General features: G+C 33.9%; 1 protein-coding gene across 2 annotated transcripts; it reads right to left on the bottom strand.

Annotated features, from left to right (window-relative positions):
* Nucleotides 1–4,285: 4,285 nt before the first annotated feature.
* Nucleotides 4,286–15,957, bottom strand: LOC103503233 (alanine--tRNA ligase). 2 transcript variants are annotated; one of them, XM_051083717.1, is made up of 23 exons: nt 15,570–15,957; nt 15,144–15,382; nt 14,491–14,631; nt 14,086–14,232; nt 13,174–13,326; nt 12,442–12,571; nt 11,940–12,036; nt 11,673–11,793; nt 11,240–11,299; nt 10,449–10,499; nt 10,231–10,326; nt 9,926–10,027; nt 8,740–8,862; nt 8,044–8,187; nt 7,822–7,893; nt 7,652–7,727; nt 6,953–7,095; nt 6,755–6,863; nt 6,483–6,670; nt 5,780–5,869; nt 5,518–5,700; nt 5,035–5,214; nt 4,286–4,756 (listed from the first exon to the last, which is right to left on the bottom strand). In XM_051083717.1, exons 1-23 carry the CDS (start codon nt 15,940–15,942, stop codon nt 4,682–4,684), a joined length of 3,093 nt encoding a protein of 1,030 aa, XP_050939674.1. In that variant the 5' UTR covers nt 15,943–15,957; the 3' UTR covers nt 4,286–4,681. The 2 variants fall into 2 exon arrangements, with proteins under 2 accessions (XP_050939674.1, XP_050939675.1); XM_051083718.1 differs by lacking the exons at nt 4,286–4,756; nt 5,035–5,214 and having other exon boundaries at nt 5,639–5,700; nt 6,500–6,670.
* Nucleotides 15,958–17,342: the final 1,385 nt, after the last annotated feature.

The raw sequence follows: 17,342 nt of genomic DNA, 5'->3' as shown, positions 1-17,342 counted from the left end.
ATTCATTCAAAATTCTAATGAACTTCAACATGTCAAGGTCATGTGAAATACTCCATCTCTGAAAATAATAGGTGTATTTTTTTAAACGAATATCAAACCTCGATACTACTTTTCGTAATTTGTTCTCTTTTTGTTTATCATGTCTTAAATATGATAATATGATTATATTTGTTCATTAAATAAATTTTAGTTAAATTGATATAAGTTAGTAAGTAAGATTATTTAAGTTCGAAGAGAATGATAAGATTATTTAAGTTCGAAGAGAATGATAACAATAACGATTATTTGTATCGTCTAATCATCATAGATTTGTTTAGTCGTTAGTAAGAAGGATATATTTTGGGAGAGTAGATTAAAGGATAGTATTGTGGTTATATATCTATCATTAGTTGTTTAATAGCTCCACGTTCAACATGCATTGTGTAGTTATAGTACATACACGTTACTTGGTTGTAAGCCGGTGCTATTAACCTTTCTGATGAAGACAAATTTTATTAGACTATAAGTTCTTTGATAAAAGAAGCACAATATGTACATAACGTAGTCTTACACAATAAGATGAGTTAAAATTTGTGGAGGTAAAGTCAAAAGCTAATCGAGAAACTTGATGTGTTTATGGTCCATTTCCTTTATTGTTTCATTTTATTTTATTCTGGTTTAAAATATTATTATCTAGATTATGTTGTTGGAATTAATTTTTGATTCGTTATTGGTTTTGCGGTTTTGTTGAGTTTTTGGCATGGTTTTCTTCTTTGTTCATGTGTGTGAGTTTCGTGTGGCGAAAAAAGATGTTCGTTTTGAGTAGAAAAGAGTTAGAGAAAAGTCATGAAGTTCGCGTACTGTTGTGGTGAGTAAAACTCGAAGATGAAGATTTTTGTATCAATAATTAGAAGTGAGATTCGAGATTATCAAGGATTGAGTGATGCTTGATTGATTGCATAGTGGTATCTGATTAAGGGGGAGAGTTTCCGTTGTTATGCCTACGACAAATGTTAGTAAATGTTTTTTTGATTCATTTGTCAATAAGAATGTGTCACTAAGTACAAAATGTTGAAAATATGTCTAGATGTTTGTATTGATGGTCATGAAATCGTTGATCATGAATTATATCACAAGTCAATATATAATCTCTTATCATGGGTTAAGGACAACCAATATGCAGATGTTGTATTATCGAACTAGGTTAACAATGTCTGGTGTTCCAAGTGTTGTTTCTGTTTATTGATCTTCCAGTTGTTTATTTAGTTATTAACGGAAGTGTGTACTAGAAGCATCTTGTTAGTTGTGATTTATTATTATTTTTATCAAATAATATTTGTGACAAGTTAAACGTGCAAATCCAAATGATGGAGAATTGAGTAAAGTTATATATCCTCGTCTTTTTGTATAACTTGAGTCAAGTGGTTGTCATCAACTATCATTCCAAGGACGCATATCATCCAAATTTGATTTGCTTTTGACGAACTAGGCATAGTTTGATAAAGTAAATATCTTTTTTTTTTTTTTTTTTCGAGTTAACAAGGGCGGATAATTTACTTGCATTAACAACAATATAAAAAAGAGATTTGAATGAGGTAAGGTTTAAACACTCCATATGATATAATAGAAGATTATATTGTTAGCTAAATTAGACTAATCAAAAACCATCGTAAGTAAATGCTAAGATGGGGTGTTTTTGCTTTTAAAAGTCATAAATTAATGTGATTGACTTGTAGCAATCAAATCAAATCATTTTCTTTTGCATTTCTTTTAATTGAGACATTTTACTTTGGTAAAAAGCAATTAACTTGCCAAATTCAGTTTATATTATTTTATTGAAAAAGAAATTATTCCTAAAATTATTGCCAACTTCGTATACACACTTTTTGATGCCCAGTAACCGTTTCTTTTTTAATTTTTTTAAGAGTTTTTTTTTAATTTAAAAAAAAATTAACAAACTATTTAACAAAAATAAAATTACTAAAAAGACAAAATTTATTTTTATAAATATTTTTTCAAATATTTTATTCTTCAAAAATATTATACTATTTATTCAACCAATTGAAAAAAAAAACATAAACACAGTAAAACTGAAATCCAAATAAAAAAACTAAATTCTTAAAAGAATTTGCATCACTCATTGGATAATTCGATCGAGTAAAAACTAAAAGTACCATATTTTAATGATAAATTTTCCAGCTTTAAAAAATCCATTATTTCCCTCTTATTTTTCATTCAATAATCTATTCAATTATGAACATTATCAAAGGGATATTATTGAAAGAGTAATATATATGAAATAATTTACTATTTAAATTACAAAAATTGTCAAACATATTAAAATAGACAAAATATTTACATTTTACGTTTACGAAAAAAAATTAGGTGTCAAATTTTTCTATGAAGTATAAATAATTTGTTTTTTATTATTATTTTTGATATTTTAAATTATCACTAAATTTTATTACTGGATTTTCAATGTGAAAAATATTTTGCCCACTATTCTTTTTATTGTGTTATTCAATGAGCCAATTTGAAGATGAATTTTATCAAAGTCTTGTTATGAAAAAATATTCATATTCATATGGTCCTTCTTGAACCAAAATCTCCAAGTCTTTGGTCATCTTCATTAAACTTTTGATATAGTCAAAAGAAAATTAATGTTGTCTCCAAGGTTGCCAGGCTGGCATGGTATTTATTTATTTATATATATAGACTATCTACCTATCATGCATTTTAATTTTTTGAAGAATTAATTTGTCTCCAAGGCTAAATAAGCCTAAATTCTTATACACAGGTAGAATTTTCCATTTGGTGGGTTTTTCTTTTTCATGTCATAATAATATCTATAGTTTAAAAAAATCTTAAAAGATACACACTTTGACTAGTTAAAGCTTGATTGATGTTGACATTTATGTTAGCACAACATTTTTTTATAGGTTAAATTATAAATTTAGTTTACCTATTTTTTGTTTTATATTGATTTGCTCAATGTGCTTTTAAAAAGATCTGCTTGGTCTTTATTAGCAAGTATTTAATAGGTTTTTAAATTTCTAATTTCATGTTTAAGAAGTCTCTAAGTTTTCAATTTAATGTTTAATGTGACTTGATAAATTCGTAAAATTTATCATATAAAATAGTGGATCTAGTGTAACAATCCAAGTAAACTATGTCCTTCAAATCACATGTTACTTTTTACCAAACTATAAAGATGAAATAAAGTTTAGAGTAACATGACACGTAAATATCAATCGAATAGATAAATCATTTTCAAATTTTTGAAATACGCCAAAGACTTATTAAATACAAATTAAAAGTTAAAAAATTTAGTAAACATTTACAAAGATGAGGATTTGTTACGGGAAAAAAAAGTGTCAATGCTATTAACTTATTGAAAAACAAGTTATTGTTGTCCAAAGTGCAGTATATTGTACGTGGCCAAGAGGTCTATGACTGAAGAACCTTCGTTAATCACACCGTAAATTAATTTTGTTATCCTTAACTCTCATATTGTGATTTTTGCAAAGAAAAAGAATGCACAGAGAAGTATAATCAGAGTGTCTCATCTTAGCTGTCACTTGAAGTTAATATAGAGAGTAAATGTAGTATTGTTTATCTATCTTGAACATTTGTATTAAACTTGTTAGGTCAACAAAGGTGAAAGTACACTAAAGCTGCTCATGTTTAGTGGCGTTGCTCAAATTTTGCTACTATGAACATGTTACAAATTGAGAAGTGAGTAGTACTTATTGTTCAAAACATTTTTCCATCTAACAAGTCCAAACGGAGTAATAGTATATATCCAATAGTATATATCCAATGCTAAAAGAGTTAGATATGTGAAACAAACCTAAGAGAATGAGAGTATCATTACTCTTGGTCACGAATGAAATAAATTAATCATTCATAAGCTTCAAAGAAACAAAGTTGCATACGGATCATCGGCATGTGAAGATGTGTTGAACTTCACTCTTCTCGCTAGTTGCTATATTATGCAAGGATTTGAGACATATATATATATGGTAGAATTACTAGATAAGTTTTAGCTTGTAATTTAACAAGAAATCATTCCAAATCTTCGAGTAAGTAACCAACAAAACAGGGAAACATTTCTACAAAATATGTAAGTAGTTAAAGCCTTGTGGCAAGAAAATATGTGTACATATTAGTCAATAATTGATTTTGTGGATCATTTGATAAGGCCATCGTACTACGCTTAAACGATGTTTTAACAATTCTATTAAGGTGGCCAGCTTTGATATCCCCCTTTTCCCCTGTACAAACAATTTTCTATAGCACACGAACAGAAAACGGCAACATTAATTTTTTTTTTAAAAGAAGAGAAGTTTTACATGGCCATTATGGCATTCAGTAATGAGTCTAATGACAATGCTTTACAACTTCCAGTACTTAAAATTATAGTATGAATCACATTGATTCCTTTGGACATCCAACCAGTATATGTGTGAGTAAAGAGATAAATAAGGGGGTAAGGGAATAGACTCCCCCCCCCCCCCCCCCCCAAAAAAAAAAAAAGGACTAGCAAGGAAAAATTAACCTATGATCAATTGTGGAAGGCATAGCTCGTGCAAATATTCTGAAAGTTTATTCTTCAACTTGGGATATGTGGTTTTCAGCCCAACAAATTGCAGAGTGGAATAGCAGCACTCCTCCAAGTGAGACTTCATTAATCTAATAACTTTCATTGGTCCAATTTCAATGATGCGAAAGATGTAGCAAGATCCATTGCCTCCTTTATTTGAGATGCATCAGTTCCCTGAAAAGTACAAAGCAATTTGGAAGATAAATATGTTATAAAAATTAAAAAGATTGAAACGAAACTTTAGTCTTTCCCATTCCAAGAAAGTCCAAGTTCCACGAAAAAAGTTCAGGATTCTGAATCTGACCTCATTCATGATGCAAATTGTTAAGGATGTCAAAAGTCATGATGCAAATAAATTAATCTCACCCATCAGAATAGAGCACAAGTCACTATTTTCTATGAGATTGGGAGGGTCAAAAAAAAAAAATCACAAGCAGCTAAACTGAAGTTACCTGGCCTGTAGCGAGACCACCTTTCCCCTTCCCACATCTTCCTTTTAAAGGCTGCAAAGCTGTTGTCAACCATTCTGATACCTCTAATTGCTTCCCTTGATTCCCTTTTGGAGGAACCCCAGCACAAACCACAGCCTTCTTTGTGGTTTCATCGGTGCTGAAAACCATCGCGGATATGCCCTGTTGATCACAAATATAAAATTAAATCCTCACATTCCAATGAGAAGATATTTACTATTGAATCCAATCGCCAATGTTTCTACAATTGACTATTTTTCTTCGAGAACCAATGGCAGAGTGATGAATACCATCACGCCAAGGGAAAGCAAGAAAATTGGGAGAGAAATGGTGCCACAATTAATTTCACACCTGTACCATTCTATTACAAATGAATTACACTGTACCTGACAAAGCACGTCAGAACCAGAAAAGTAGGTCCAATCATCAAAATGGTTTTTACTAGCTCTAAGCACAAGAGATTACCTTTTGCTCCATAACTCTAACAACTGCTTCACGAACGGCAGCTGCATCCAAACCAACATCGACGTGGGATATACAGAAAGCCTTACCTTCTGAAGAAGCCATTTCAGCTGTTTCAACGGCAATTTTGACAGCCTTCTGCATATTTTCTTCAGCTAGCTTCTTTTGAGCCTTCCTCACTTCGTTCTGTATGAAACCGCAATTTTCAGGTGATAAATACACCAGTTAAGTGGGTAATGAATGCACAGTTATCTGCAAGAAGTACCTGAAGCAAGACAATCTTTGCCCTAATTTGTGCTTTTCTGGCAGCAGGAATTGGTGCCGAGTCCACACGGTTTTTGAATGAAGCAACCACCTGCAGGATAGAACATAAAAGTGAGCAGGAATTGACTTAATTGAGCCGTTTCAATGTGGCATAAATCATTTTATTTTAGAGCCACATTCAATGCAATCATCGTTCAGCAAGAGAATTTTTATTCTCTTATCCCAATTGATATTTATCAGACTTGGTACTTCCAATTTAGTGATACACCCCCCCAGAGAGAAAGACATCGATAAACCATCAGAAATTCAGTGATTCAACTATTTTGAAGTTTCTCAGTATGATTGAAACAAGATTTTTTCCAGATTGATGACCTTTTAAACAGTCACGTTATTCAGACTTGGTGAAAAAGTACTACTTTCCTAGCCTTTCTTCCTTTCCTACGGCTCATTCTAGATGAGGCTCTCTTTTTAATTATTCAGTGTATTCTCTCTTCTTTTTGAGGATAACTCAGCATTCTTTCAACTGTGATCTCATGCATCTTTTTCTTATTTGAGTTTCTTTTCCTACAGAGGATTGGATAAGTAGATGGAATACAACGACCAACGTAACAGCAAAGGCAAAACTGTTAATATTCAGCTTATTAGAGCAAGAGAGAGACCTATCAGCCACTGTCAGTATTTATGTGAGAGATAGAGAAAAAGACCTTTTCCAGCAAGTTACCATCTATGTTAAACGCAGCATCAACTTCCTGCTCAAGTGATTGAGCCTGCTCGATTGCCTTAAAGGCAGAATCAGTGGTAACAGCAGTAATTCTTCGAATGCCTTTAGCAATTCCTTCTTCAGATAGAAGGGCAAATGCCTTTGCTTCCCGTGTATTTGATATATGGGTCCCTGCAATAATCCATTGGCTTTATTTGAGGACACCTTGGACCACGCTGCAAAAAAGTGAAGGCCATGAGACAAGAACACACTAACCTCCACATAGCTCGGAAGAAATGGATAACCAGTTCTCATTATCTGGATCAGCCAGGAGTTCATCGACATTTTTCCCGATAGCAACAACTCTAACTGGGTCCGGATAGACCTGCATCATAAACAGGGAGATATCGGAGATCATGCTTCTCATGAATAACATAAAATTTTTCAGACATAAAGAAAGACGGTGCATCTTACTTCTCCAAAGACAGCTCGTAGCCCATTAATACGCTTTGCTTCAGCAAGAGTTACCTCCTTAGCATTTACGTCCAGTTCATCTTCTATTTGTTTGTTGACAATTGATTCTATTTTTCTCAAATCATCAGGGTCCACTGGCTTGCCTATACTTCAAAAAAGTTGAGCAATCAAAATTTCAAGTACACAATTGAAAGTGACCAAAGCATCCTCTCACAAGAAAAATATAACTTAACCAACATGAAAAACTATAAAGCAGCTTTTGATTTAGATGAAAATTCAATGTGGTTTTGTAGAACAAGGGTTATAGTCCAAGGTGGAGGAAATGGAAAAGAAATTGTATTGACCCTACCATTTTTCCTCTCGTTCTCCTAAATGGGAAATGGCAACCTACAAGAGGACTATGGATATATGTCTACTAGCACAAGTACAATTGAAAATTGGATTCAATACACAATTATGGAGAGAACAAACCATTTGTCCCTTGATGGTCTACACTTCCTAAAAAAGTTTATTGTCACACTTGAAAAATTCCTTGGCAAGGTAAGAGGTTTCCTAAAAAAGGAAACCTCTTTGGGAGGAGGTTGCCTGTCCCTCTCTGTGATTTGTGTTCATTACCATGTTCTTTATAAAAGGCAAAGACGAAGACATTTCGCTCTGAAATGGCAGACAAAGTAATTAACAGTTAACAATAAATCGAACCATGAGAAAAATCAAATCGCAGTTTTTCAGGAAGAACGATTGAACCCTTCTGGTCAACGTGGTTTCCAAGAATTTCCTGTACAATTATTACTCAAATAAGCTTTTTTAAACCAAAAGAAATATCAGTTATAATAATAACTGGTTACAATAAGGTCAAAATTCAAACATACCCTAAGAGCAAAATTCAACATATGCGTACAAGTATGATTTGGAGCAATAAGCGTACGTCGCTCATAGTCGACCTGCATGCATCAATGGACCCATGAAGAATAGCAAAAGAAATTTAAATAAAATAATTCTTTCATGAACAAGACAAAGAATGCTTCCCAAAACCACAGAATAGCGAAAGGATTTTCAATTAAATATACATGACAGCATATTTTTCAGTTTACCTTACAAATAACTTTGTCACCCAGAGAAATTCTGCCGCTTCCACCATTAAATGAGCCAATATGTACGATGAAACCTCCAAATATTTGAACATTGCATACTTGAAATGAACCAAAGGAACCTTCAAGTATTCCAGTATCAAAAATCTAATGCCAAAAACAACATCATAAATGATATGAACATTAATGACAAAAGACAACAAGGGAAAGAGTTGCATAAAAGCATAGACGCAGCAAGCAATATTATCAATAGAATAATTTTCAAATCCTAGTTTGATTAAATCCTCTCACTGCATTGTTTCTTCCAATTAAAATTCATAAGATCACTCAAACTAGGAAAAATGTGATTTCTAACAAATGGGAAGATCCCATGAGCGAGCTTTCCCCAAAGCTCATTTGTTGAAGTCCAAACTCTTTTGCAAGAAAATTTGTTGTAGTTCAAATAAAAATGTAAAACAATTGAACTACCAGACAAAAGGAAAAACAGACCAGTAAATTAACAGTGGTATGTTGCTCAAACAATCTAACGTGCATTACCCTTCAGTAGTAAATCAAAGGCTACCACTATTTTCAACATGCACAACAAAATATCTGCCAAAAGGTGGATGAAGCCCTTTCTTATCAGATGTCCCCGCGGGGGTAATGAATCCCTTTCTTATCAAGCAATCATAAAATAGGGTGTCTGGGATCTGAAAATACCTGACCACCTTGCTCGGCATAAAAACTTGTAGACTCCAGAACTAAACCAACTTCATTACCAGCGGCTACACTTTCCAGAAATTCATAACCGGTGTAAATAGCTTTCACCACACTTTCATGGTCCTGGAATACAAAGATAGGAGGATTGAACAATACATAGAGCAGTCAAACAATCAGAAATGTGCATGTTCCGATAATGCACACGGCTGTGTTAAGCATAAGTGTATTACATGTCAATAGGAAACTAAACTTTCATTAACAAAAGTTAAATAAAGACAACCAAGAGAAGCATACTAAAATGACCCCAAAATACCCACATGGGCAAGAAAGTAGTAGAAACACCGAAAAAACAATGTCCCAGTTCGCCAGTTTCAAAAGTTACAAGTAGGCGACCCAATTGAGTAATTGAGCTCAATGGAATATATCTGGCGCAACATAGACATAAATGTCTGTCCGGAAGGCATTAAAATGTCCATATTCCAAAATCCACCTCTGAGCACATCTATCAGAAAAAATTATCTTGATTCCAAAGTGCTAAATGTTCCACAAAAATGACCAAAAACTACTCTCTCTATCTAAGAAATTACCTCAACCAAACAAATACACAAATTAGGTGCAAAACTAATCAAAAAGTCGAGGGGAAAAAGCATCAAACAAAACATGGTAAGGAATAATGCTACCAAGCATAATGCTGATTCCTAGTTTTTTTGATAGCTCTTGCATAACCCTCTCATACTTTGAACTCATGTCTTTTTTTATCTATTAATAAATAAATCTGTTTCTGTTTCAGAAAAACGACAGACACACAACCACTGAGAGTGAAATCGAAGAGAAACAGGCATCTGATTCCAGACAGTGGTAATAGTTTTTTTCCTCCCCTTAGACAACCATGAAAGCAAAAATGATCATTATAAAGGAAGGATGAGATGCAAACAGAAAATAAAAGAGAAGAAATACCATGCCACTTAGGTTCATTCTAGAATTTAAACTAAAAGAGGGAGACACCTAGAACAAAAAAAAAAATGGAAGGCCACCAAAGAACTTTTTAAGTTGCACAGAAGATGAGGATTGGCATTGAATATGATATTGCAAGAAATCCATTGAGGGCCATTAACCACCTAAATTGAACTACAATCCCACTGATTGGTACATAGGCATACTTGCTGACAAAAATAGATTCACAAACCTTGAACCAAATAAATTTGAATTTGTCATCTGTTGAAGCAACTCCCTGTTTGCGCAATGCTGCTGTAGCATCAGCATCCATGGCAATTGTACCACCTGCTTGCTGGAAGAGGAATAAACAAAAGAAACTAATGAAATGTTTTCTCCAATTCAACTAAATTATTCATCTGTCATTCATAGACTTTTGGATTGTTTTGTCTATGAAAGCATGTACAATGTTTCATCATGTAGGTCCACATAAGGTAGGACAACAGACTGTAAAACACAACAATAGAATGTGAGTGTACTCTAGCAAAAAGAACTCACCTTATTTTGAGCACTTCTTGATCTTTCCCTCGCCTCATCCATAGCATTGTTAAAACCCTGAGTATCAACTAGCAGGCCCCTCTCTTCCGCCATCAACTATCATGAAAATGTTATTAGTAACACCATCATTCAAGCAGCAAGTGACTGTGGCTGTGGCTGTGGGGTGGGTGTTGCGTGTGTGTGTGTGTGAGAGAGAGAGAGAGAGAGAGAGCAGGTACCTGAGTCAAATCTAATGGAAATCCATAGGTATCCCATAAGATAAAAGCATCCTACATGGTAAAGATCGAAATAGGATGAAATAACCACATATTCACATTTCTTGAACATATAGTTTCTTTATCTTCTGATTGTAAGCATCTTAATTAAAACCTTATTCAAGCATTAAGGTCTCTCCAGCACACAGAAATAAACAGCCCTTGAGCAGACCTCTATTTTACCTTTTCAAGAAACAAGTTCATTTCTTTTCATTGAGAGGAAGAGGCAATGTGATGTATTTCAGAAAACCTCAAGCATTTACTTTCATGGAAAGAAAACATATGCAAATACAAGGGGAGAGATGAACCTTAGAGACAAAAGAAAGCATGCTGAAATTAAATGTCAGTGCTATGACTCCAATTTTATTCTAGCTTTAAAACACATCTCACAACGTCCCCTGCACACCCCCAACCCCTCAACACCAACATAAACTTATTAATTATCATTTGACCAAACAAAAACCCCTTCCTTTCAATAGTTTATGCAAGTTAGTTTCAAACTTTTCAAATGGGTATGTTAGAGCTATAAAATTGTGATCCAGATTCCCAAATTGTGATTCTTGAACCTTAACAAAGACACATTAAGACAATGATCATACACCTCTGATATAAAAATCTTAACTAGATCCTTGACTAATTTTTTTGATAGAATTAGTAGATTCTTGACTAAATGAAACCTCCTACACATAAATTACAAAATGAGGAACGGACAAAGTGATATAATCATTAAGACCAATGTTTTAAGAAAAACTGACCTGCCCACTCAATATCTTTCCTTGTACATCCTGAGCAGCCTTCTTAAATTTCTCAATTCCCTGGCATATAATAAGCAACCTGGTGAGGCTCTATAACAAGACATATAATATTAAATTGGCCTCCAAAAAGAAGTAAAAAGTCAAAATAAGTAAGATGCGTCCAAGCCAATATCCCTGGTGTATGCAACTTTAACAAAGGCAGAAGCATTCTTGTAATTTTTTAATTTTGTCGACCCATTTTCTGAAGAAAATTTCAAGTTTATTCTTCATAACCTTGGAGAGATTTGGCCCATTCCTGACCATGCATTCCCATGTCAAGTCTTAAGAGAGATACCAAAGGTATTTTAGTTCTTAACATTTTAACTTACCAAAGATCAAACCTTAGACGTTAACATTTATCCACAAAATTCTCAAACCCTCAGGAAAGAAGTACCTTTAGTAAAGTTTTCCCAAAAGATGCTTCCTCCTCTGCAATTATCTCCCTAATTCGCAGTTCATGTTGTTTTAGCTCCGGGAAGACATCACCCATCACTTTCACCACAATACTCACAAGTCTGGATCACCGTCATCATCGATCGAAAGAAACCATATTAAAAAATATTAAAACACACAATTTATAGTTATATTATGATTTGAAAAGAAGTAACAAGGGAAGAGTAGTGTGAAAATCAGCCTAACTCTTCATGTTAAAAACCCTTACCCATTGAAAAATCCTTCTTGAGCTTTTAAAACTTCACTTCCATATCGAACTGCTCGACGAAGAATACGTCTCAAAACATACTCACGCCCCTCATTACCTATCAAGGATTTTTTTAAGGCACGAAAAATTATTTTTTGAAGCTTCAAATGTTCAAAGAGTGAAGTTGGATGACAAAAGCAAACATGACAAAATATGAAAGACATAATAAGTCCAAATATCAATATTTAACAATGATAAGAGAAGCAACTATCACCCATATTGTTAATAATTAATTGTGCAACTAATAAGAATAATTTACTTTCTAATAGTCTATCCACATCCTTTCCATGATATTGACGAAGAAAGATCAAAATTCACTCTCGCTACAATGATTGCAGATATATATTCTTGTGGGAGTTCCAAAGAAGAGACAGAGAGAGAAAAGACAGGACATATCCATTAACAAGTGGCAGGACTCAAAATGGTTTCGACTCGGGCATCTCATGTTTTCAACGGTACTTACCTGGACAAGACCCATCAGCAATGGCAAATGAAAGAGTTCTAATATGATCAGCAACAACCCTGTAAGCCATGTCCATGTTGTCCACATCGTCTGGCCCAACTTTTCCACTATAGGGCCGAGCTCCAGTTGCCTACATTACAAACGAATATTTTATTTAAAAACTGAAAATACCATAGGAGAGTTTTATATTTTGACTGAATATAGTGATCATCAAGATGGTTACTTTTCTTCATGCAATTGAATCAAAGATGCGGCATTTGAGACACATCTTTTGTGGCTAAATGTTACTATAGTCCTTGAGAAGTTGGAAAGTAATCAGAAACTTTTTATAGGGAAAAAAAAAATTGGTAACTGTGATTTGGCAGACTTAACTATTTCATTTCATCAGAAAGGAACAGCTCAACAATGTGAGTGGGTCATTTTATTTATTATATTTGGGGAATAATTTTTTGTTTGTAGCTCTCTGTTGGTGTAATTGCCAATTCCACACACCCTTTGAGTCTTATAATCTTCTCTTATTGCCACCGTGAAGACCCTTTTGTAATCTCCTTGGCTTGGAACTTGGCTTTTCTCTCCCTCAGCCCTCTTTCACAATTTTATATTAATTATTATTTATCATAGGAACTTTTAAACACTAAACTACATGGGGCCGAAACCCTAAACTAAATTATATCCCGTCGCCTGTGCAAATTACAGAATAAGCATATTTGATGAGAAAAATCCTGATCTTGCCTTTTGGATTGCATCAAAGATAGGCATGAACACATCAGTATCATAATTACTCATCTTGTTCTGAAGCACCGAAGTCAGCCTTTCAAATCCCATACCAGTATCAACATGCTTGGCAGGGAGAGGTTTCAGGGAGCCATCATTTTCCCTGTTAAACTGCAGCAATGATAAATTGAATCGTTTATAACCAAAGAAGTTGTTCTTATAGCCGAATAATATCAACTATAACCAAGGAAAACAACCTAAACCCATCAAAAGAGATAGAAGAACCAGAAAATCTACTGCTTTGATGTGCATACATTAATTACTTGACAAGAATGTAGGGCCAAAAGATTAAATTAAAGCAAACATGATCTCGTAACCACATTTATTACTTTGAAAGGTGAAAGATGTAGCTTACAGTAAAGAAGAAGAAGGATGCAATGTAACAAGAATACTAGTAGTTGCATCTTTAATTCTTAGAACTCAAAGGCAGAGTAGTACAACCTATAGAATATATGCTGTTCAAGTGAGGTAATAGTTCCATTGCATCATTAATTCTCTTCCAATTATTTTTTAGTTTCAACTTCCTTCAGAAGTAACACTACGATGCTTACCTTTCATTTAGTTTCCCCCTTTCTATTCAATGAAAACCTAACTAATACTGCAATATCAACCAAGAACCTCTTCAGCCTTCCGGCTTTCACCTCAGACAGACCACATGCTAAAAGTCAGATATGGTACTACTTGAACGTTTATTATAAACATATACAGTTCAACCATATTATAACCTACGTCTCGGAAGCTACGAGAGAAATAGTAAAGATATTCTCCCGATATTATAAGGATAAAAATAATATATAATAAAATTTTCGTTGACAAGTCAGAAAAAATGGAATAGAGAAGAGGAAGAGAGCAGGGGGACAAGAAGGCTACCTGAATAAAAACGAGATTCCATATCTCGATGCATGTAGGGTCATCATTATTAACCAATTGTGCAGCATCACGACCACCAAGCCTGTCATAATGTATCTCAGTGCAAGGTCCACAAGGGCCAGTATCACCCATCTCCCAGAAATTGTCCTGCTCAAAATCAAAGAATAAAATTAGACAAAAGTTCCAAGAGCTGACATGAATTGAACACACACACACACACACACAGATGGACACAATTGTTCACTGATTTTTGTTTTCTTTGATAATTGAAGCTTCTGCAGCATAAAGAAATGAGAAGTTTAACATATTTTTTATACCAGCATCAGATTTCAGATAGATAACAAGACATTTGTAGTTGTAGCTTGCAAGACCAAAAAACAAAGAGAAGTTGTTAGGTAATCTTACTTTGCAGCCAAAAGGTAAGACACGTTCAGCAGGCAAAAACTTCAGCCATATGTCCCTAGCCTCATTATCAGGTGCAAGACCAGCTTTCTCATCTCCACCGAAGTAGGTAGCATAAATTCGATCTGTGGGAAGCTTATAAACCTGTCGGTTCACAAGCGCAACGATTATGAGAAAACACAATCAACTGATATAAATTCAGTCATACCACAATTACAGAGCAATGCAATTTCCACAATCATTGTATTGAGGATGATCTAGGAGCTTTTTATAATTTGACATTACACAAGTTCAATTGCAAAGCTGGTGATCCTTTCTCTCTTATCTATGCCCTTAAGCTTCATTACACGCATTCCCTACCCCAGAAACATTTGTTACAAACAAAAAGACTGATGGATTGTATTGTACAAGACAGATAAAATGATTTCTACATTACAGTAGCTAGCACGTGTAATAAGTAGAAGGGCTGTTCGCAAGCTGAAAAGTAGGAAAACAAAAGGACTAATGGACTGCATCAAACCACACTGTTTGTGAGAAGGCGATACAAGAAGTAGAATTGTAAATTATGACTCGTAAACTATAAAGCTAAAATAATCACTCTCAACATTACACAATTTCAGAAAAAAAATTATTTCTGAGTGTAAAAGTCGACTAACCTGAGTAAGAAGTTCCCAGGCCCATGTGATGGCTTCCTTTTTAAAGTAATCCCCAAATGACCAATTTCCAAGCATCTCAAAGAAAGTATGGTGATACGTGTCTTTTCCAACGTCATCAAGATCATTGTGTTTCCCACCAGCACGAATACATTTCTGAGTATTACAAGCTCGGGTGAGCTTGCTCAAAGACGTGTTAGGATCAACAGTACCCAAAAAAATGGGCTTGAACTGATTCATACCTACAACAGAAACCCATCTGTCTCAAGCACAACAATCAATTCATGTATACATTCAATAAAGAATCTTCGTAAAACCCATTAAACCCCATTAAATTCCACAACCCCATACACTGAATTCTTCCACTCTCTCAATCCAGAACCACACAATACGCAAGAAATATAATGTAACCGAAGAATAAAGACAAACCCGCATTAGCAAAGAGAAGGGTGGGATCGTTAACGGGCACAACCGGGCTAGACTTCCAGTAAACATGATTCTTCTCCTCAAAAAACCGAAAAAAGGTGTCCCTTACACGTTCGGCCGGCCATTCCACTCCTTGAGAACCGGCCCCTGGCATTGGTGACACAGAAGACGACGGAAATGGAGAAGTTGATGGGTCAGACGATGCAGATGATAAAGAATAGCAACGAGAAAGTGAGGAATTAAAGAAAAGCTGAAGCCCAATTGAGCGATGAGCGGTGAGAGAGGGAATGGATAGCGGCGGCGGGGAAGTAAGAGTAGAGGTAAGAAATGTAGCGATCAACTGCTCCCCCTTGACCCTGGAAAATCCTCTCCTCATTAAATTGGGATTTTAAATATCATGGCTTTAATTCCCATTGTATATATCTCTTACCCTAAAATATTTTTTCCTTTTTTCTTTTTTTCTTTTTAAAACATCTCTCCCAACATTTTGTCATGCTTGGTTCCCAAGTTTATGTATATATTTAGGTTTATATTTTGCCCCTAAACTTTTCTATCTTATTCTATTTTTTTTTTAAATAAAAGCGTTTTTTATTTTTTAGTTTTAACTCATCAAAGATATTAACATCGTCCATATGTTACTTCTATTTTATTTTTCTAATCTACTCAACGTAGTTATTCTAATTTGCTTCAATATTCCAATTTGAAAAAAAAGTAGGGTGAGGAGTCAAGGAGAGGATGCCAAAGATTTAAGTTTTTGATAAAAGAGAATAATTAGTTTTTAATTTTAATTTATTTGACTAAAATACATTTATATGTTAGCATGAAAGATTAATGAAATAAATTAACAAGATTTTTTTATTATTTTTCTATTTAAATAATATAGAGTCTAACAATCCAAATAGTTAATGGAATTCTAACGATAGAAACTAGAGTGAGCTTTTTTCAAAGGTTTAAGGATCAAAACAAACATTTTTAAAGGTTTAGGGACCAAAACAAAACAAAGTACAAAATTTATGGACCAAAATATAATTTTCAAAATTTATGGACCAAAATATGATTTTAACGTATATTAATTTATTTTTATTGGTAAAAGAATGGAGCAAGAAAAGTAATTAGGTGCTTTTGTGCCTACCTATGTATCGATATCTTACTATTCTATTCCTATCATAGTTTATCCTGCAATCAATCTTCTTACGTCTTTAGTTAAATATTATAATACTTTTTCGTGAGACACGGAGTGATAGATGTATGTGCACCCAACAATTGCTCATGAAACAATATCAAAGATATTAAAAAAAAGAAAAAAAACTAACATAGAAAGAAGTTTGATGATGGACCTTATTTCAAAATAACAAGGCCAAGCTCACAACCCGATCGACAAAGTTGAATGAAAAAAAAATAATTTTGATGATTTTTTTTTTGTTTGGTTTGATTCACTTTTAAAACACAGACAAGTGATTTATGTGGTTTGGTATTATATCCAAAACACACAAACAAGTGACTTAGAGATGCACTAAATGTGCTCACCTTCCAACTTTTTCACTCCATTTCTCGTACTTCCCTGGAAACCACTTATCTAGGTTATTTGTTTATGTCGACTCTAATAAGAGTAGGAATGGATAATTTTAGTATGTTTTGAGTTCCATAATTTAGGAATAGTAAACAAAATTAACTTCGACATATCTCAAGTAGTTTGAGTGGCAATACATGACCATAGCCATTTAGGTTTGATAGATAAGTCGAACTCAACTTTAGCATGTGTCGATAACTTTAATA

The sequence above is a fragment of the Cucumis melo genome, chromosome 4 (assembly GCF_025177605.1).
Source record: "Cucumis melo cultivar AY chromosome 4, USDA_Cmelo_AY_1.0, whole genome shotgun sequence".
In the NCBI taxonomy this organism is placed as follows: domain Eukaryota; kingdom Viridiplantae; phylum Streptophyta; class Magnoliopsida; order Cucurbitales; family Cucurbitaceae; genus Cucumis; species Cucumis melo.
The sequence above is the reverse complement of the archived record's forward strand: the minus strand, read 5'-3'. Positions and strand labels throughout refer to the sequence as shown.

Coding starts and splice junctions, on each gene's coding strand:
- LOC103503233 (XM_051083717.1), bottom strand. CDS start 15,942: ATGAGGAGAGGATTTTCCAGGGTCAAGGGGGAGCAGTTGATCGCTACA. Junction 11,300..11,672: donor TTGGGAAAACTTTACTAAAG/GTACTTCTTTCC, acceptor ATTATATGCCAG/GGAATTGAGAAATTTAAGAA. Junction 5,870..6,482: donor ATGGTAACTTGCTGGAAAAG/GTCTTTTTCTCT, acceptor TCTATCCTGCAG/GTGGTTGCTTCATTCAAAAA.